This window comes from Cygnus atratus, chromosome 2 (assembly GCF_013377495.2).
Source record: "Cygnus atratus isolate AKBS03 ecotype Queensland, Australia chromosome 2, CAtr_DNAZoo_HiC_assembly, whole genome shotgun sequence".
NCBI lineage: Eukaryota > Metazoa > Chordata > Aves > Anseriformes > Anatidae > Cygnus > Cygnus atratus.
Window position 1 is genome coordinate 30,900,277 of NC_066363.1, and position 19,981 is coordinate 30,920,257.

Below are 19,981 nucleotides of genomic sequence, written 5' to 3' on the forward strand. Positions count from 1 at the left end.
TCTGTATTAAAGCAATAAAGCTGTTTGCCTCATGAAGTTGTAGCAATGTATTGAAGTGTAAAAAGAGAAGGGGTCAGAACAAGTGAAAGAAAAAAATTAAAACACAAAGCTAAGTCAAACCTACAGGAAAGTTTGCCTGCATATTTCTTCAGAATTTAAACCCACCTAAAATATTTGCACTCTTTTTCTCCTGTGTTTGTTCACATCATTTTTTTCTTTTAATTTATAATTGAAATAGTTCCATTTACTACTTTTAAAAATAATGCATTATTTCATAAAAGCAAACACTATGGACAGAATAGTCACTCTCTTTATTGGCCCAATAATAGGACTGATTAGAAAATCATGTAAATAAATGTGGTAATAATACAAGAAAATATAATGCTGCAGATTTGCATTGCCTTATGGACAGCTGCTAACGAAGCCTCTTATTTTCATCTGACTCTGCTCCACTGATCCATAACTGGCTTATCTTGCCTTGCCTAACAAACTAACATTACCTAACAGTACAGTTTTATTTAGCAGATCACTGTGGTTTGTAAATTACTGTATCTTACTAGATGTAAGTACATCTTATTAGTGCATCTTACAGTACATTTTATTAGATGTACTGTAAATTACTTCTAATGGAAATCCAGAAAAAGGTGACATTTTTTGTTTTGCAATAAAGTGAGCATTCTTTCTGCAAGCATAAATGGAGATTGAAAGGATATGCAGGCACACTATTTCAGAAACATACATCTTTAAAAAAAAAAAAAAAGAAGGAGAGAGAGGGACAGAGAGAGACAGGGAGGTGGGGGGGGGGAGAGAGCTGGGGGTGAGACCATCAGTATGTATTGTTCTAACGTCCTCAGGAACGCAGAGAACTTAGTACACAGCTGGTGCTTGAGGTCATTGTGGTACTCCCAAAACAAGAATATAGGGGAAAAAATAAAAAGGAAAAAAAATAAAAATAAACTTATACTACTATGTCACTTAAGTGAATTGCACACAGTTAGTAACCCCAAAGCGCAAACGGCTTGCAACATTCTCAGTGCTCCCTAAGTCCTATGCAAGGCGAGCATGCTAATCACTTCACGGACTGCTATTAGATTTTAAAGTCTAGTTCAAAAAATATCAGTTTGAAAGGAGTGAATATGCCTTAACCCACATTAGACTGCTGTTTTCTTCTGACAGAAAATGTTGTTTGGCATTGTAAGCACAAGGCTTTATATCCTGTCTTCAAGCGGTCAACATATCCACAGCCACATAGTCTTCCATTCACACCATTTTTACCAGCTCAGCATACCAAAGACTCAAAAAATATGTCATTGTATAGTTTACCAAAGCATCTGACTTCAGTTCTTTTTTCTTCGCTAAACAAGTTGATATTTTTGTGAATTTGGGAGATATTTAGTCACTGTCCCTATCATTCTTTTTACAGTAAAAAGCACATTCTGACAAGTAGGTTTCACTTATTCAAAAGCAAAGGAATGGGGCCTACAGCATTCCAGTATTCTACACCAGCTGGAAGAAAATTAAAGGCTTGAAAAGCAACTGAGACCCACATGCCGGACAAGCTTCACTCACCCTGCAGAACCCCCTTCCTTCCAAAGAAGCCCCTGTGCACATTCCCCATACACTGCACTCCTCTAGGATATGCCATTTTTTGTTTGGCAGGTAGAAAACCCCACTGTTCACTCCACTTGCTTCACAGCTATACTGTCAGTCCACATATGTCCAACAGATTTTTAGTATCTATATTTAGAAGGGCCAAAGTAGGAAACCATTTTTTTTTTTATCCTGCTTGGTAAATTTGAGTGACTAATGCCCCCAGTTCAATGAAACATGTAAACATCCACCTAACTTCAAGTGTGTTTGTATCAATGTAATGCAAGTACACCTGATATGAAGCCCTGGCTCCTATCAGGAGTTAGTTTCAATGTCAGTACACACAGATTTTTATTCATCTCCCAACATCCAAAATTAAACGCATACTGGCATTGCAGTCAAAGAATTAAAATTCATAATAGTGTCAAAGGACTCTGAAATGCATCTAACACAATTTATGTACAGCAGCATTTTTTTGGGCTCACTCGTTAAAAATAAAAAAATATATAAAGTTATTATAGACCTAAGAGAATGCAGAAGGAAGAAGGACCTTTAAAAGCTTGCCGTAATCTGTTTGTTTTAGTTTTTCATACCCTATTTGCTATAAAATAATGTTCAATCAACCAATTTTTCTCTAGTACAAGAAACAGCTCTATAAAAAAGAGGAAAGGGAAAGAAAAGGAAGAAAAGGAAGAAGGAAGGAAGGAAGGAAGGAAGGAAGGAAGGAAGGAAGGAAGGAAGGACGGAAGGATTACTTGGCTTCCAGTTAAGGTTTCATAATCCACTGGATTTTATTGGTTTAGTAAAACTGTGCTCTTCCATTATAAATGAAAGATTCGCCTCATTCCTTTCAGACTTGTTGCTTCTGCTGTTTAGTCAATTATTATATTTCATTTGTTGAAAAGAAAGATAAAAGGAAACATAAGTTCAAATACAAAATAACTTCTCTTTCAAGCAAGTATTATGTTTTCACGTATGTTTTCTTCTGTTCATGCATTTTAAGGGCCCATATTTCTATTATTGCAAGGCTTGTTCAAACACGGGTAATTTTCAATGCAAAGTTTAGACTGTTGGTTTTTTCTAGGTGATTAGCAAATGGGTCCAGTGATTTCAGATAGTGTAGTACTGGATTATTTCATTCACCATTAAACAACAAAATACTAAGTAGCCAGTTTCCACATGTGATTTCTGATTTTTCTTGTGATGTACAATCACATTCTTATTTAATATGCATGGTAATATGCATGACTTCCAGTCAAGTAACTGTCCCCTAAAATTATTTGTAAAATTCAGGATTCTGTATGAAAAGTAAGCCCATGTTCCAAATAGGAGGTATGTTACTGTCTTCTATAGGTACAAGATCTCAAAATGAAGGGCATCCTCCCTAATCAACAATGAATGTTGCACCTTTAATATCACTTATGTTAACATTAGTAGATTTTTGACAGCCCAAGATGTTTATTTGAACATTTAGAAGCAGCTCGTCATGTATGGCAACATTGTCTACTATTTTGTCTCATTACATAAATGATTTTTTTCTTCTCTACATCACTCAGTGAATGCTAGGATATAACAACGTAACTCTGTACAAGTGATGTTACATATACATATATTTAATAGCAAAGATCGAACAACATCACCTTGATTTAAATTTAATTTTTTATCTATAAAAGTATTATTTTAAGTGGATATAGACTGAGTAAACTTCTCAAAGAACACATATTTTGTCATATATTAATAAGAACAGCAAATGTATTTCCACCCCACTAGAAACCTAAGACCCATGGCAACAGTCTTTTTTTTTTGTTTGTTTGTTTTTAAATTAACATTCCTTTGTTCTGTTTGCCTCTGTCCTTGGAAGCACATACCACATAATTGATCACAAAAAGCATAAGCACAAGCACAACTAACTGGTCTACCTCCTCCACCCAAGCTAAATTACATTTATCACACACATCTTAAAGTGTGGCCCTACAAAAATCAGCGGGAGTTTTGTCATCAGTTTCTTCCAAGGGGAAATTTCACTTAGCATAAATAAATTATTTCAGTAACATTTTTTTTTTTGATTCATATACTTCAGATACATATAGGCATGGACTGTGTACGTCCACCATAATCCCATCAGGCTCTTTTTGAATTCATAGAATACAGCAGAAAAGTAGCCATCTAGCCATCAGAGACCCCAGATACAGACCCCAGAAGTAAAATGACGTCTTGCTACGCACACCTATGCAGCCACAGCAAACTTGTGCTGGTAAAGGTGATGTCAGTGACTGCTGAGTAAAGGAAAGCAAGCTTTTTCTGTGAGGTGGCTATCCCCCGTGTTGCTCGTAGCTGTACCCTGCCACCAGCAGTACTTTAGAAATGATGATGCAGACCTGTAAGTCTTTAAAGCCTCCTAAAAAAAGCACGCACACACACTCAGAAGTATTTTTGTTAATAAAAGCTTGCAGTACTTAACAAATGGAAGGAAAGCACTGGCATTTACTTTGTATAGACTGGGGAAATAGACATAAAAGATTAGGGCACAGGATCAAGACAGGTCCAAAGGCTAGGTTCAGTGCCCAGCTGTGGACTGATGTAATGAAGTAGTTTCAAGCACCATTTATCAAACTTCTTTAACACCACACTATTTTAGTTAGAAACCATATTAGCGACATGTGTAAGCATTTATATTTTTAAAATATGACTTTCCTTTCACGCCCTTTCAAGTGGCATTCTTAAGTGTATTAGAACAAGGACAGAATAGGAAAAAAATACTAAGAAGAAAAGGATTGAACCCAACTCCACCAATACTGCATTTAACTGATGGATTTAAACTTCATTCATTTAGTGGATGAAACCAGATATATTTTGCTTCCTTTTCATAGACCAGCAAAACTTCCTGGGTAGAATACATTTCACTACTGAAAGAAACATGCTACAGTGACCATTCATGCTGTCACGTAGCATCGCATTTGCAGAAAGCAATAATCCTGTGAGCAATATCAGTTCATTACCGGACAGCAGCAAAGATAATGTTGCCACCTTCCCTTAAATTTCTAGACACAGAAACCAGTCCTACTCTTGAGAACTTCAAAGCTACAGCATGTTGAGTCATCACATCACTAAAGAATGAATGTTTACAAATGGCAAACTATATGCAGATTAACAGTCTCAATTAAAAACAATTTATTAAATAATTAGTACATCTGAAAAGGGAAAAAAGTCTGAGAACAAACAAATGACAACCAAAAAAAAATCCAGAATTTGATTACTTACTATGCAAAATACTAGAGAAGGTACGCTAAACATGTTAGGTTAAATTTTGCCCTAGGGTGCTAAAATTAATGAAATTAAAATTCACTTTATGTATATATATAATGCTGAATTGGCAATGATCATATCATCAGACAATCCTAATATTTTATCAGTAAATATTTGCAAGAATTATAAAACATTGTACTTTCCCTACCATAAAACAATAGAATAAAAGTGTTAAACAGTAAGTATGTGTAAGTTCATGATTTCTTGAATAAGATTTAGTAAAATTTTCAGTTCTCCAAATATTGCCATACCAATTGGACCATTAATACACGCGTGCATATCTCTTTCTGCATTTGGTTCTAGCACCACATTTCTTACTCATCCAGAGCCCTCAGTGACTTTGCTTTGAAGACTGGGATGCTTGACATTGCTTAATACCAAATAATAAAAGAATAACGTAAAGTTATATTTTTGTGCCAAAGATTCAAACCAGAGTAGCAGCATTAAGCTCCAATGGCTTAAAAAACCTTCAGCACTTAAGTAGTTGCACTAGAGTCAATAGAACATCTCACAAAAAAATATTTGTGCTCCAGTGAACTGCTAGATTGAGACCCTGATGCTTCTAAAGGTGAGGGGGGAGTGTAAATCCTACTGAATAATATATACAAACAGACAGAAATATATAATTAGAAGCCATACTTATTTCTGTCCACACAAAATTACTCTTTGGCTATGGGCAAGAATTTCTGTGAATATGTCAGTAAAATAGGGATTTAAATTTTTACAGTTCTAGAAAAATTATTGATTGTATTTCTTGAGAGCAACATGAATATATTGCAAATTTTCACCAGTTACATGATCCAGCAAGTACCACCACTACTGTAGCCCAATGTTTGCTAAGCAATCAGCCTTATTAATTTTCTCCTAGAAAAATCACTAGGATAGTTGATTACTATTCACCAAATTGGAATTTGCTTCATATATGAAATCTATAGTTTGGGGTTTGTTATTTTTGTGTTTTGTTTTCTTTTGTTTTATAATGGCAAGTGACGCTTTGATACTGGATACCAAACAAATTAACTCTTTCCAGAAAAACTGTGCTTTATTATGTATTTTTTCCTGCTTCCGTTTACAACCATGCTGAAAAGTACAGACACATTGATGAATCAGCTACACAGTTCTTTTTGACTACAAGTGTGCAGCTCATTTTTCTTATTGATGTGTTTCAGAAACCAATCAAAAGTCCTCAAAACCAATGATTTCACAGTATTTATAATCATTTATCAAAATGACCCGTTTTTCAGAGAGCCTTTCAAACAACTATATATGATTTATGATATTTAGATGTGTTTAAAATAAATTCTCTGGAGATGTAACTTTTACTGCTTGCTTGCTGAAAATAGGAAGGTTATAAAAGATGTTAAAACACTGGAGAAAAGAGTATTGTTTACTTTTCATGTGATTTGTCAATGGAAAAAAAAAAAAAAAAAACAGCAGAACAGCTATTGAAACACTGGAATCCTGAAATGTTTTTGTATTTTTAACAGCAGTGTTTCTACATGATATTATTGTAAATACAGTCAAAAATATGAATAGATGTTATTACCTACTAGCCTTTCATTGGAAAACTATGCCATATAGAAATATTTTTCTATGTCAAACTGACTAAATAAATAAATAAATAAAATCGTGGTGGTGGGGGGGTGTGTTTAATTACATTATACTTTAACTTACTGGAATCAAATTTATTTTTAACATATATTTATCTGTCACGATATACATGTTTGGATAGTTGTAGTTCTTAAAAGAACTCTTTTAATGGTATTCACCCACTCCCTAATCTTTTCAGCTTAGTACTATTTTTTTTATTTCCATAGCATTTTAGGCTTCCTTAAGACTACCACATTCACTTTCTTTTCATATTTCTCCATAAACTTAAATTACATTTCTATATGGGCTTTTCTCCTGAGTGGAGTTTTCTTAAAACTTGGACTGAAATAAGCCAACTGAGACCGTTGTAGTATTAATTTTGCATCTGATGTTTTCTGTATCTTCTGAGAATCAAAACCTACTCAAAATAAAATAAAATAATAAAATAAATAAAATAGAATGGCCTCAAAAGTCATGGGCAACTAATACGAAGGGGAGAAATTAAAAAACTCCAAAATATTCCATAAAAAACAACGCATACCACAAAGTAACAATGCGCTCCAAGTATGTTTTTTATGCACTCAACATAGCTTTCATCCACACCTCATTAGCACACAGATAATCCTGACTATTAGTGCATTTTAAAATAAGCGTATTTATTTGCAACCTATCCTCAGATTTGCTATCGTCTCTTTCCTCCTACATCCTTGCCATAATGAGAGCTGAATTAGGAAGGCAAGGTTGCAGACGACATTATTCACTGCAAAATGCAAACGTCTACATATCTGAGTGCATCCCTCCCCAGCTCGCCTGCATGTTTACTAACCCACTGCTGGGCCTACACAGGTTGAAAGGAATGTCCTCAAGATAATGAGAGAGTGACTACAAAACACGGAGACACTGACAGCTGTAGTTTACAGGAGTTGATGGCTAAGTAAGCAGCATTTCCCAGTCCTTTGTAACAAGAACAGCTGGCAATTTCACCCTGTTCTGTAGCAGCCTACTCAATATCTTCAACGGGTACTTCCCAAACTGCTTAAAACCTGGGTTAGAGCAAAAGAAAACTGTAAGTCAGACAGCTTATATAAAGCTACTACAAAAGCACATTTCACCTTGCTTCCTTGATCCCAAACAAAAAGTATAACAAAGCGCAGCACAAACATTGTCTCTATCTTCCCATTCCCTGCAATACGTGAATTTCAGGGAAAAAGAGCAAGCACGGGAACAAACACACAGCCCATCATCCAAAATCTTTTTCATTGTTAAAAAAATTACATTTCCGCCATCCTAACAAAAAAGCAAAAATGGGCACCTCTTACCATAAATATTCACAGTATCTATATGGCTAAGCAACAATCATTAATTTGGGATATAAATGATATGAGTATTATTCGCGTTTCACTCTTTCTTTAAACTACCCATAAACTCAGTTTTATGAATCAACATTCCTGATCAACATTCAGGAGTGAAAGCAAAGTACTGCAAGAAAGGGGCAGCCTAAGGTTAATTCATTTCTGAAATATGGAAGAGATTCAGTGCTCAAGAAGTCACTGGACATTCTGTGGCTCTATGTGATTATGCTTGAGAAGAGGAAATATATCTGTAAATAAGCAGAAGCATTAATAATTGTCTCAGAATGCTAGCACTGAAACTTAAACAGTCTCTCTTTGCTTCTTAGTTATTTACTGTAAGGATTTTATACAAATGCCTATTGAAGTAGTTGCAAGTGGGATGAATCTGTCTCCAAAATGTGAGGAGGGAGTGGATGAAATTCTTTAAAATATGGCAATTTGTTTAAAAAGCAGATTAGTGAGAAATAAAGGGTTTGATTTTATGACAAATGAGGGGCAATTATTGACTACAAATACAGAACTGCAGTGACATAAAATTAGTTCTTGCTGCCATGCATTAAGAGGACATTAAATATCTAGCATGAGAGTTCAGGATTAATAAAGGGGTGGGGTTAAATATTCAGTCCAAAATTCAGTCTTTTCCTGAAGAAAAAACAAAGATACTACAGCTACCCCGTTGTTGTCAAAAGATGCCTATTTTCAGTTCAAGGGATTCCTAATTGTGTGAATAGACATAATATACTTTTTCTTACTGGAAGCGAGGAAACAATAGTTACCTGCCTTGATCTTCAGAAAGTCTTAGAAAGTGAGGTTCGTAGTACAGTGCAACGTAAGCATAATCATGACTAGAGGCTCCAGCTCTTGTCCACTAAATCCAATGGAAGGCTCCAGTCACTTCAGGGTAAGGTCTGTGACGTTCCCCACTGGTTTTTCGGTTTGCATTGCAAAACTAAATAAACAGAAACCCATACAGATACTTCCCTGACGGTGAAAGGGACCCATTTCCTTCTTTTTCCTTCAGCTTTAAATACACTGGCAAATACAATAAATCCTTACACTAACTGGCATCCAATTCTTTTCAGTAGCATTGGGGATGCAAGTTTTAGTATTCCTTATATGCCTCACAAAATCCAAGAGTTCATTTTATTTCATACAATGTAATGAAGATGAAATGATAGAGCTCGCCACCAGTGTTCGACAAAATACGGCTTTTAATCTTGGAAGTTTTCAGCCCAGCTACATAAGATAAAACCCAGTTAAGCCCATCCTGAATTACTGTAAATATTTATTAATGTAATGGACAGTGATCAAAGCAATAGCATCCTCCAGGGTTAATTTTTAAAATAATTTTTATTGCTTACCACTTTACCAAACTCACAACATTTCAAGTGAAAAAGGTCACAGTTTCTATTGTGAACTTTGTAACTGTCTGGAGCAGCTTTTCACTTTCTCTTCCTTGATAACAAATGGTTTGCTACGCCCGCTCTTGAGTTTTCAAAATGTTGAGTCCTTTCTTTTTCAAGTGCCTACTGCCTGTCTCGGTATATTTTTGATGACCCTTCAGTTTATGTGTGCTCTGACGGAAGTGCCATCAATCGCATCGCCTTCGCCGAGTGTCTTTTGTCAGAGCGGGACTTTGACAGGCTTCGCTGTTTTAGAAGCAGGGATTATATCAAGGTTTTTGCATGCTTAGAAAGGTTTTTGCACGCTTAGAGATGCAGAGACCCTCCACCCCCACCCCCCCCCCGGAATTATTAAGGGTCTACAGGGCTTCAGCTCGTCTTTAAGTAAGAATTGCAGTGTTTTATTTAAAAGTCAAACAGCTCCTTAGTTCCCTCCGCCCCCGGCACCAGCAATTTGAAGTGAAGTAGCTTTCTGCAACTCCAACTCCCCCGTTTGCTTTACAGACCCCAGCGTTTGCCCATTCCACGCCGAGCACTTTATTGCGCGCACAGCCAACTCCTACAGGACAGCGAGGCACGAACTCTTGTCACGGAGCCCCGCTTCCCAGAGAGTTCCCAACCGTTGTGCAATCGCCTCGGAGCTGCCGGCAGCTCGGCGGGGAAGGGGCGGAGGGGAAGGAGAGCGCTGGGCTCCGAAGTTTGCAGCAGAAGTGGCGTACCGGGCAGGGGGAGGGGGGCGCGGGACCAGATGCTCAAATCCTCACCAAAACTACAACCGCTTCTCTCCTTGACTGTAGGAAACTCTCCCCACCACCACCACCACCGCCACCTTCTTTTCATGCTCTATCACGTGCTGGATTTTTCCTTTTTATTCCCCCCCACGCACCTCCCCAGCCCTAAGAAAGCTCGCTTTCATGATGGACATCCCGAGAGCGAGGTTGAGGGAAGGAGCGAGCTAGCAGTCCGGTGGCACCGGGCGGCGAGAGCACGGCCGGGACTGTGCCGAGCCGAGCCGGGCCGAGCGGAGCCGGGACACCCGGGGCCCGGCAGCGCAGCTCCCCCCGACACCGGCCGCCCACCCCGCAGGGGAAAGCGTGAGCCGTTACCTGAGCTGTCGCTTTTCCTTTTGCCGGCCCTCTTCTCTGTTTCCACCGGCGACAGAGCCTGCCTGCCATAGTCCCCTGGCGCACACGCTGCCCCCGTGGGGGTGGTAGTGCCCAGGCTGGAAGAGTTTGAACACAGGACGGGGGGGCTGCTGCCCAGCTCCGGGGGTCCTCCTGAGTCGGGCTGAAGGCAGAGGCTGTGCCTGGCCGCGGCGGGAGGAGACGACATCTGAGGAATGTGCCAGTTCGTCTGCAAAGCCTGGTGCTGCTGTTGCTGGTGGTGGTGGTGGTGGTGATGGTGGTGGTGGTGGTGCCCCCTATGATGCTGGCTGGCAAACATGCCCTCCTCATTGGGGTATCCCGCTATTATGCAAGAGGAAGAAGAAGAAGACAGATCAGGGTAGGACATGTGGTCAGATCTTCCATGCAGGGCAAGAGAAGACTGGGAGAAAGGGTGCAAGCTCTGCGCAGTGGCATGGGGGCTGCGCAGGCAGCCAAAGAGTGTGTGATCCATGGCATGCAAGTCTCAGGTTCCAGGCAGGAGAGTTTAGGAAGGATCCAACTTCACCACCCTTTGTCAACTTTCACTGTAAACAGGTCGGGGTTGGGATTTTTTTTTCCAAAACGGCAACGACAGACTTTGCAGCAGGCAGCTGAGCTCAGATAATCCAGGTCTTTAGCCCTAGCGGCCAGTCTCCGCTGCATAAACACTCGGACCTAGATGAGCCTTTCTCAGAGCTGCTCAGATGTCAAGAAGTGGGAGAGGTTGAAGCCAATAGAAGGTGGTCCCAGAGAACTGCTCGAAGGGGGAAACGGCTCCGAGAGGTTATAAATACAGTAGTGTGTAATGTGAGCTGGGGGCTGGCTTAGCAACACAGCACTGACCACATGCAAACTCCCTCCAAAACGCCAGCGCCGTCCCCGCGCCGAGCCGCTCCGTCAGCGGGCGGCAGCGCTGCGCACCCGCGCCCGGGGCGCCCGCGGCAGCGGCGGGGGGGCGGGGGCCGGCTCCATGGGGGCTCCGCGGGGGCACAGCCCGCCTCTCCCTCCCTGCCCGCGGGGAGCACGCCCCCCGTCCGCCGCCCCCACGGGCCGTCCCGGGGCCGCCCGCGCCCCCCCACGGGCGGGGAGAGGGCGAGGAGGGATGGAGGGGCCACGGGGCCACCGCCCGGGGTGCCACCGCGTGTGTCCCCCCCCCCACCCCGGGAAGTGGGGAGCGACAAAGAATTGAGGCACCTCCCGCGGGGCGAAGTGCGGGGCTCGCACGGCCCCTTCTCCTCGGGGGTGCAGGCAGGGCGCCTGGCTGCAGCCTCACCTGCGCGCCCGGCGCACCTGGGCGCTGCGCGGCCGGCTCCGTGCGCTGCCCCCGTGCTGCCCCCGCGCTGCCCCCGGGCCCCGCAGCGCGGACCCGGCCGCACGCACGCCCCCCGCACCCGGCCATGGGGGCCGCAGGCCGCCGACCCCCTGCGGCTGGGGCCGCAAGAAAATCGCCGGCGCTCAACGAGCCGCCAAATGTGGTCGGAGAAAGACAAGGCTCCTTTCTTGCCCCCTGCCCGTCCAAAAAAGCAGCCTGCCTAACTTCCCGTCGCTGTGTCTTCATTTGCTTCGTTGCGGACTTTAGTGTCTTTAGAGGGACAACCTAGAGAGCCTGGGTTTGGTTTATCTTTCTTTTCTTAATATGTCTGTATTGGAATTAACAGTAGCCACGAAGAAGGCTGTAAACTGGTTTAAATTAGGATAACGCGTTTCTTGATCGCTGACCAAAGAGGTGCCCACTGCTGTAACGCTGTGGTCTTTGGCCCTTCCTCCTCGCTCTACCTTCCTTCTCCTCCCTGAAAACCAAACTAAGGAGGAAAAAAAGAAAGAAAGAAAGAAAAAAGAAATAAAAAGAAAGAAAGAAAAAGGCCATTGCGCTCATGCAATTTAAGTCTAAATTCTTGGGTCCATGTGCGAAAGATAAAATGAATTTGAATTGCTATTGGAAAAAATCAGGAATTGTATGAGATTTGCAAGAGCTAGTTTCTTAAACGGAAATTGAGTCCTATTTTGTGGGAAATTAGTTTTGCAGACTTTCTAAAAAAAAAAATCTAAAACTTTTGTTCAGCAGCTGCTCCACTTTTCCCTGCAGTTTCAGACTGAGCTGGAACCTGCAGCAGTCTTTCGACGGTAAGATTTTCCCCCCTTTTCTGACATCTAATGCTTTTTAAGAATTGTCTTTAGTTTTAACTGTAACAACGCGGTCTTTAAAAAGAGAGTTGCATCCAAAGCAGAAGTTGCTGCCTCTGTGTACTGTTCAAAACTTGATATTTCTTCAGAATAAAGGAAATATACAGTTACAACACTGATGAAATATTTTGTGCTTTTCATTGTGTTTATCGTTTCAATATGTGCTCTAATATTAAAAGCAAGGAGTACAAAGAAAACTCAATGGCTGAACTACCCTTGCTTTTGCGAACCCGCCGGGCTGCGAGCGCAGGGGCGGCGGTGCCCCCGGCCAGCCGGTAGTGCCTCGAAGCGACGACCGGCGCACGGCCACCGGCACACCGCCCGCAGCCGCTCCGCTGGCCCTGGCCCGTCTCCGCGCCGGTGGCGGCATAGGGGCAGCCGCCGGCGGGGGCGGCCCCAGGTGGGCGCGGGAGCGGCGGGCGCGGCCCCCCCGGCGGCCGCTGCGCTCCTGTCCGCTCCCCTCCGCGGGGACCGGCGTCCGCGGCTCTCCAACCTGCTGCTCTCGGCCCGCCCGCCCCGGACACGGGGGCCAGGCGCCGTCGGGGGGGCCGGGGCCGGGGCCGGGGCCCGGCCGGGGCCGGGGGGGCAGGAATGCAAGGACTCCTCCTGCAAGGGCAGCCGTCGCTGAAGCCCTGACACCGCCACAGCTGCGAAGGGGCCGGGGAAGTCCCAGACCCAAGGCAGAATAAAAGTGCCTTTTTTTTTTTTTTCTTTTTCTCTCTCTTTTTTTTTTTTTTTTTTTTTTTTTTTATTCTAGGGGATGGCCGCACAGGATTTCTCGCGCAAGATAAAAAAGTGAAATAAGTGAAGCACAATGAAGAAAGCGAGAGGGTGCGAGGGGGAGGGAGAAAGATTAGGTTTCCAAGAGAAATAAGACACAGAGCCAAATAGCACATTTAGGGAGAGGTAGGAGAGGGTCCAAAAGGTGAAGAAATAAAAATAAAAATAAAAAGAACACAATAACGAAGTTACAATGGCATGACTAAGTCTTTGCCATCAGCTTCATAATTAGATCTGAATATTCGGAACTGTATTTCCTTTGGCTATTGAGTCCCTTAATAAGTAGACAAGTTCCGCATCAAGTGTTCTTAGTGCTTCTTCAATAAGCGCTTTTAAGCACGCAAGAACTGGAAATACAAATCTCGACAGAGCTTTATGCTTTCATTTTAAACAATATAGGCAACTAATGTTGAGGCAAGTAAACAACTTCAGACGTTAACTGGAATAATCCAAAAAGTTTCTGTATGGAGCTATCGAATAATTATGGTTACATGATATCATCCTTTGTAAAAATGTATGATTTTTCAGTCAAAGAAAGCTTCTGTGCGAAGCTTCTCAGTGCAATAATTACTGAATAAAGTGTAAGCAGCTATCACCTCCCAATATAAATGATCAGATTCTTGCTCATATTGTATCTTTTTAGAATGTGTGTTTGACCTACATATGGTACAAAAGCGTAACTTAAATCAATGCCAGCAAGTTTGCCCAAAGCTTATAACATCAAGTGAAAAAATAGAATGTTTTAAATATGAAAACAGTAAACTGTTTAACTCATAAAAACATCTGGAGCCAACACAGTTTGGAACATCATTTATATTTTCATATATGGGCTAATATTTGCATTCGCTTTGTGTTTTTTGTTGTTTTTTTTTCTTTTTCTTTTTTTTTTTTTTTAACTTACGATTTATGGCAAAAGAGATCATATAAAATTGACCCGAATGAACCAGCGCACAATTTCTCCGCTTCAGGACTTTTGTAGTCGGTATTTCACTTTGGAGGCTAAAAGCACCATCTTCCTGACTATTTATCAGAATGTAAGTAAGATTCTTGAACATTTCTTTCTAGTGTGCAGTTCGCATATTTGCAATATGCATAGTACAATAAAATCAGACAGTCATATTTGAGGACCACTGTTATGGTGGTGTAAACTATCCTAACTTTGTTAAAGTCAGCAAAGAGATGCCAATTTGCACCATTTGAGAATATTCTCCTTACTGTCAAAGAGAAAGCTTAAAAATATGAATTCAGTTTATTTTAGCCAAAGATTTTATTGTACTCAAGAGCATACCAAAGCAAGAGGACAAAATTTTATTGTACTGCAATTATGATCAGTTCATATTTTTCTATGACAATTTGATGAAGGCAGGCATCATTATTTAACCTGAGTCAATCCAGATTCACAACAGATGTATGTTTATTTTCCACCTTTTCTTTTCTTTTTTCTCCCTAAAATTTTCCTGTTTTACTCCCATGGAAGCAGTATGATTCATTTCTTTTGATACCTATGCTATGATGGAAATCTACATATATAAGCAATAATAAAGCCAGGGGATTAAGCATCATTTCAAAGATGCTTGGATGCCTTAACTGAAAGTCCTTGCACAGAAAATGAATAATTTTTTGACTGTCTCGTCAAGAATACGATATCCCTGCCTAGTTAAAATAGTCAATAATCACATTTACTTCTCATATACCTATGGTATGGCAGTATCTTCCCTATACTTCACCATAAAAACAGTTTTTGTGAGAAATTACACTACCACAAAGTGTACCACATAACTTTAACATTGCATTTCTGTGGTGTACTTCCATTTCATTCTTTTAACGTTTACATGTGCATTGGTTTAACACTTATCAGACACAATTTTTGGTTTAAAGACTACCACATATCTATAAAAACTTTAAGCCTGAATCCATATTTTCAGCTACTTCTCCTGTGTACATATGGATTCTGTTCTAATTTTCATGATCTCCAAGTATTACAAATTTTAAAGCTATGCCAGCAATTTAGTATATTACATAAAAGTTGTGCTGAACTAGGCCCTCACTGAAAATGATTTACAAGTTTGCATTACATCATTAAAAGTTATTTCAGTTGCCAACCCACTCGAACCAGTAAAATATCTTATGCTTTCTATTTAGTTTAAATAAACCGATGAAATATTAAAATGGTTAATGTACTTGAGGCTTCACACCTGAACTATGATGTTTCAGGAATGCTTTTAGAGTTTAAACTACAGGAAACTTGCATTCCACATTAGATACTCAAAAGCCCCAGAACAAGTTATCTTCAAAACCTTGGTGTGTGTTTCAATGTTTTAAATAGATAATTTATTTGCAAACTGAACTCTCTTGCAGTACCATTTGTTTCCCAATCTGCATGTTATATTGCAATTTACCAATTGTTTCATTCTTTCTAGTATTATCTCCACTTAAGAACTCCAAACTTAAAAAAAAAAAAAAAAAGTTATCAAAATCCTTGTAGGGTGCAGGGTACTTTAATTATACATATCTTTCATTTGTATTTAAAAATGTATTCAAAGTGCATGTGCAGGCAAGTCAATGATGCCTGAAAAAATATGTTTTCCATTTTGTTTTCTTCAGATCTTGACAATTGGACACAATACTCAGTCAATTCTCCTATTAAAATTACTAATCGTAGAGGAAAAAGGGCTTGTATTTTTGCATATTATTCATTATATTATTTGATACAATTTGCATTGTGGATTTTGATAACTATTCAGAAGATATTTTACTAGAGCCCTCATCAAAAATATAGATACAGATGGAAGAATGGCTAAGTATATTTTGAGCACTTTGTATTTTTACTAATGCTTACTTCTCACTGTACAGTTAATATTTTGCTGATTATACTTGATCATCCAGAATAAAAAAAAATTAGCTCACTCAAATGTGTATCAAATCTTTCACACCAAGAGTTATAGCTGTTTACTGGGTAGATATACAGCATGATTACTTTACCAAGACCAAAACAGAGAAAAAGAAAATCCTACCATTACCTGAAATACTTATCATACCCTGACTGACATTTCCAGGCCCTTACAAGACCAGCAGCAGGGGGCATATTTCATAATTCTGCTTCCATCAGGGGATGTTAACAGAGTGATAAGTCACTAATCTTCATCACCTCTTTTGCACATTAATGAGGAAAATATTACTCAGTGTGTGTATTCCTAGTCATTTCTAATTTTCTCCACTCTGGAATGAGAAAAAGACACATATGCATAGATGAATGCACCAAAAATAAATAACTACAAAATATCTAGATTTTAATAGCTGCTGGGATGATGTCACCTACTCTGCAGGTATATTTCCTGATGATTTATAGTGTGATGAGCTCTAGACTTGGAGAAGAAACATAGAACTAGCGAGTAATGAGAAGAGAAAGATATTCACTGCCCCGGAGAGTTCAGGCTTTATTCATTCCACTAGCTTCACATAAGAGTACTCCTGTGTTTTCACAGAGTCCTGCTTGTATTCATGGTGATTTGCTTGACTAGATGCATTTGCAGGATTGGAATCTTAATTAATATTAGTTGTAGGAAACAGCTAAAAATTGCATGTACTTTTTTAGTCATAGCTGCAACATACTCCTCAATGTCTAATGCCAGATCACGCTAATAATAAATACTGAATAGGAGAAATCAAATATGAAGTAAAAATTGTTTGAAATGACCATTTTAGTTTATGCTGATTCTTTTAGATGCTAGTATTACAGATTGTAGGGGAAAAAAATTTTTAAAACAGATCTGACACCTCCACTGCCCACTTCCCCCCCCCCCCCAAAAAAAAAAAAAGATAGATTTCCCTTTCCCTTAAAAATACATGCCAAGATGAGCTTAATTTGCAGAGGGATCACCGAAAGATGAAATCATATTTGTTTCAAAGATATGAAGACATTCAGGAAATTATTTTAAGTTTGATGGAGCCAATGACACTACTGATGTTTAAAAAATTAGACAGCATCTTCAGTATCTTTAAAGAAGGTCCAAGCAGAATACTTTCAGGAGACTGACACACATATATATATGTATATATATATATATATATAATTAAAAAAATAACTTAATATGTTGTGAATATATTATTTCTTGCAATTAACCTTTCCAAGATGTGTATTCTTTATGCTTTATTATGCATCACACTTACGTGGCCTTTGATGAAATACGGATAGGTCTCAGGGTGGGTACAATAAACTATTCCACTGTCTTTGAGGTGCTTTTGCACCATCTAAGTGTATGTATCGGACTTTGGCACACTGAATCACTCTCAGGAGCCACCTTTCTCTCTTCATTGGTGCCTGTCTCATGCATTTCATCTAAAATAGATGCCCATAATAAAAGTGTGAAACCTCTTTATTCCTTATCCCATTTTCCAAAACTGTGTCTAGTGCCTAGCACTGTGGGCTTGGCAAAGCTCAGCTGTATAGCAAGTTAGAGGTATATTATTTGACATACATTACAGCTGACTGAGACACACATGCAAAATACAGCATGTGGGGACACTCTCTGGATTTCTACAGTTCCCTTAGAGGCATTTTGTCCACGTTACATATTTGTGCATTTCAGCCATAGACCATATCACTTAGGGATTTAGATTTTATTTAATAATGCAAGCATATTTCAATACAAGATGTCAAACTAAAAATATATTTCCATTTAACTGTTTCAAAACGCCATGTGCAAAAGAACACAACAAAATGGAATTAACTCGTAACATATGCAACTCTTATTTGTGCAAGAGCAGTATATGCCCCTAAATCCGGACTCCAGCATCTGGAGACATAGCATGTCTCTAATGGAAGAGAAAAGTATGAGACGTCAGCTTCTTGGATATGTTACACTGAAAGCCGTGCCTTTTCATTCATGATACCCAATACAACGCCAATTAAAACTGATAAAGCAGACAATGTCCAGGTAAACTGCCTTGGAAGCATTTTGGATTTTTCATCTCATTAGTTGTAGGCAGTAGGATTATGCTGAGAAACGTATTTACAATATTAAAAAATAAAATAAAATAAAAATCTCATCTGAAGCTCTTTCATTTGAAGGAATGAAGTAAGTTTGAATGGAACCTAATATCCCACGGTATGAATCATTTATTCATAGTGCATCCAAATGTACTGATCCCCATTTGTAGAAACAAGTTTTGCTGTCACCAAGGTTTTTCTTGTGCCTCTTTCTCATTACTACTTTTTACCTCTAGCACCATCATGGAATAATGTATTCTTTATATGCTTGCAATATTGTGATCATCTTGGTAGAGTCTCTGAAAGCATCATAAAGAAACAATTCATCCTTTAAGTGTCTTATAACATGAATTGTCTTCAGGCTTGACCTTGAGTCTTATTTTTTCCCCATCATCCTCACGGGAGATACTTTACAGGATCAGCTTCATTGTTAGACTGCAATAGCAATTTTAAAAAGTGCAGCTACACATAAATATTCTTTCTTGTGGAAAAAATAAACAAACAAACAATAAAAAAAATGAAAATTGCATTTTAAAACAAAAGTGTGAAAGAGATCTGGTGGATAAAATATTGTTTTCTTAATGCATTTTCAAATTTTTATTGCACTAAAACCTTTAGATAATCTGTAATAGAAGTTGAGACCTCTAACTTTAACTTTTCTTTCATTCATTTCTATCAATTAATCTTCTTTGTTATATTCAGAGCAATCAAAGGAGAAAGTATGCCTGTCTATTGCAGCTATTCTTATTTTCAGAAAATACATGTAGAAACTGAGAAACTGCTTTGCTACAAAGATTTGTTTATTAAGCTTTGAAAAATCCTCTGCTGAACAGCATAGTGGATGTATATATACGCACATGCATACACTGTAAGAGGGTGTTCAACCATGCAAAAATGCGAACATACCTCCAGGCTCAAATCTTTAATGTACGATTAAAACAAATTAGGTTAGTGACTGTTTAGTTTTTAATAATGGGGATAGTTCTTAGATGCATTACACAAAACCAGAATGCCTCACATTAAAGTAAATGAAGGAACAGAAAAATCTCTTTGCACAGATTACCAAAGTTCTGATTTCACTTCCTAGCTGAGAAAAATGTTTGGGAATGTATCTAATCTAACACGCCCTATAAAACAGTACAGTAGTCCCTGGTATAACAGGGAGCTGTGTGGATGTAAAGGTCACATCCCATAGCAAAATTCCAAGATTTCAGCCTGCAATCAAGTACTGCCTAATGAATTTCCAAATTGTGAAGCTGTGTGCCCATTTTGGAAAGTAGGTAGGTTGTCTTTCTGTATACATGTTCATTAATTTCATTATGTATGAAGTACATAATACATGTGAACCCCTGCAGCTGTGGTAAAAAGTCTTTTTTAAAATATACCTTGGCTTGATGATGAGAATATTTCACTCTAAAAATAAGTCATACATTTAAATTCTAATATGGCAGGCATGGCGTGTATCCAGGGGTGCACGCAGTAAGATTACCCTGTACAATTTGTAGTCCATCAGATTTTCCCAAATTAAGTCCCATAAATATGAACATACATTGCTTGTTTGTTTTCTTATTTTTTTAAGTTTCCTTTATTGGTATCATAATAGTATGGCCCAAATATAAGGAAATAACCATATCATATTAA

At 39.3% G+C, this 19,981-nt stretch overlaps 1 protein-coding gene across 1 annotated transcript in view; it reads right to left on the minus strand.

The window, feature by feature from the left end:
* The window catches only part of MEOX2 (mesenchyme homeobox 2), a 54,828-nt gene extending 43,668 nt beyond the window's left edge, over nucleotides 1–11,160 (minus strand). Inside the window, exon 1 of the mRNA XM_035562427.2 lies at nucleotides 10,348–11,160. Within this exon, the coding sequence (XP_035418320.1) occupies nucleotides 10,348–10,858 (511 nt within the window). The 5' untranslated portion in view covers nucleotides 10,859–11,160. The remainder of the gene's footprint in view (nucleotides 1–10,347) is intronic.
* Between the last annotated feature and the right edge of the window lie 8,821 nt (nucleotides 11,161–19,981).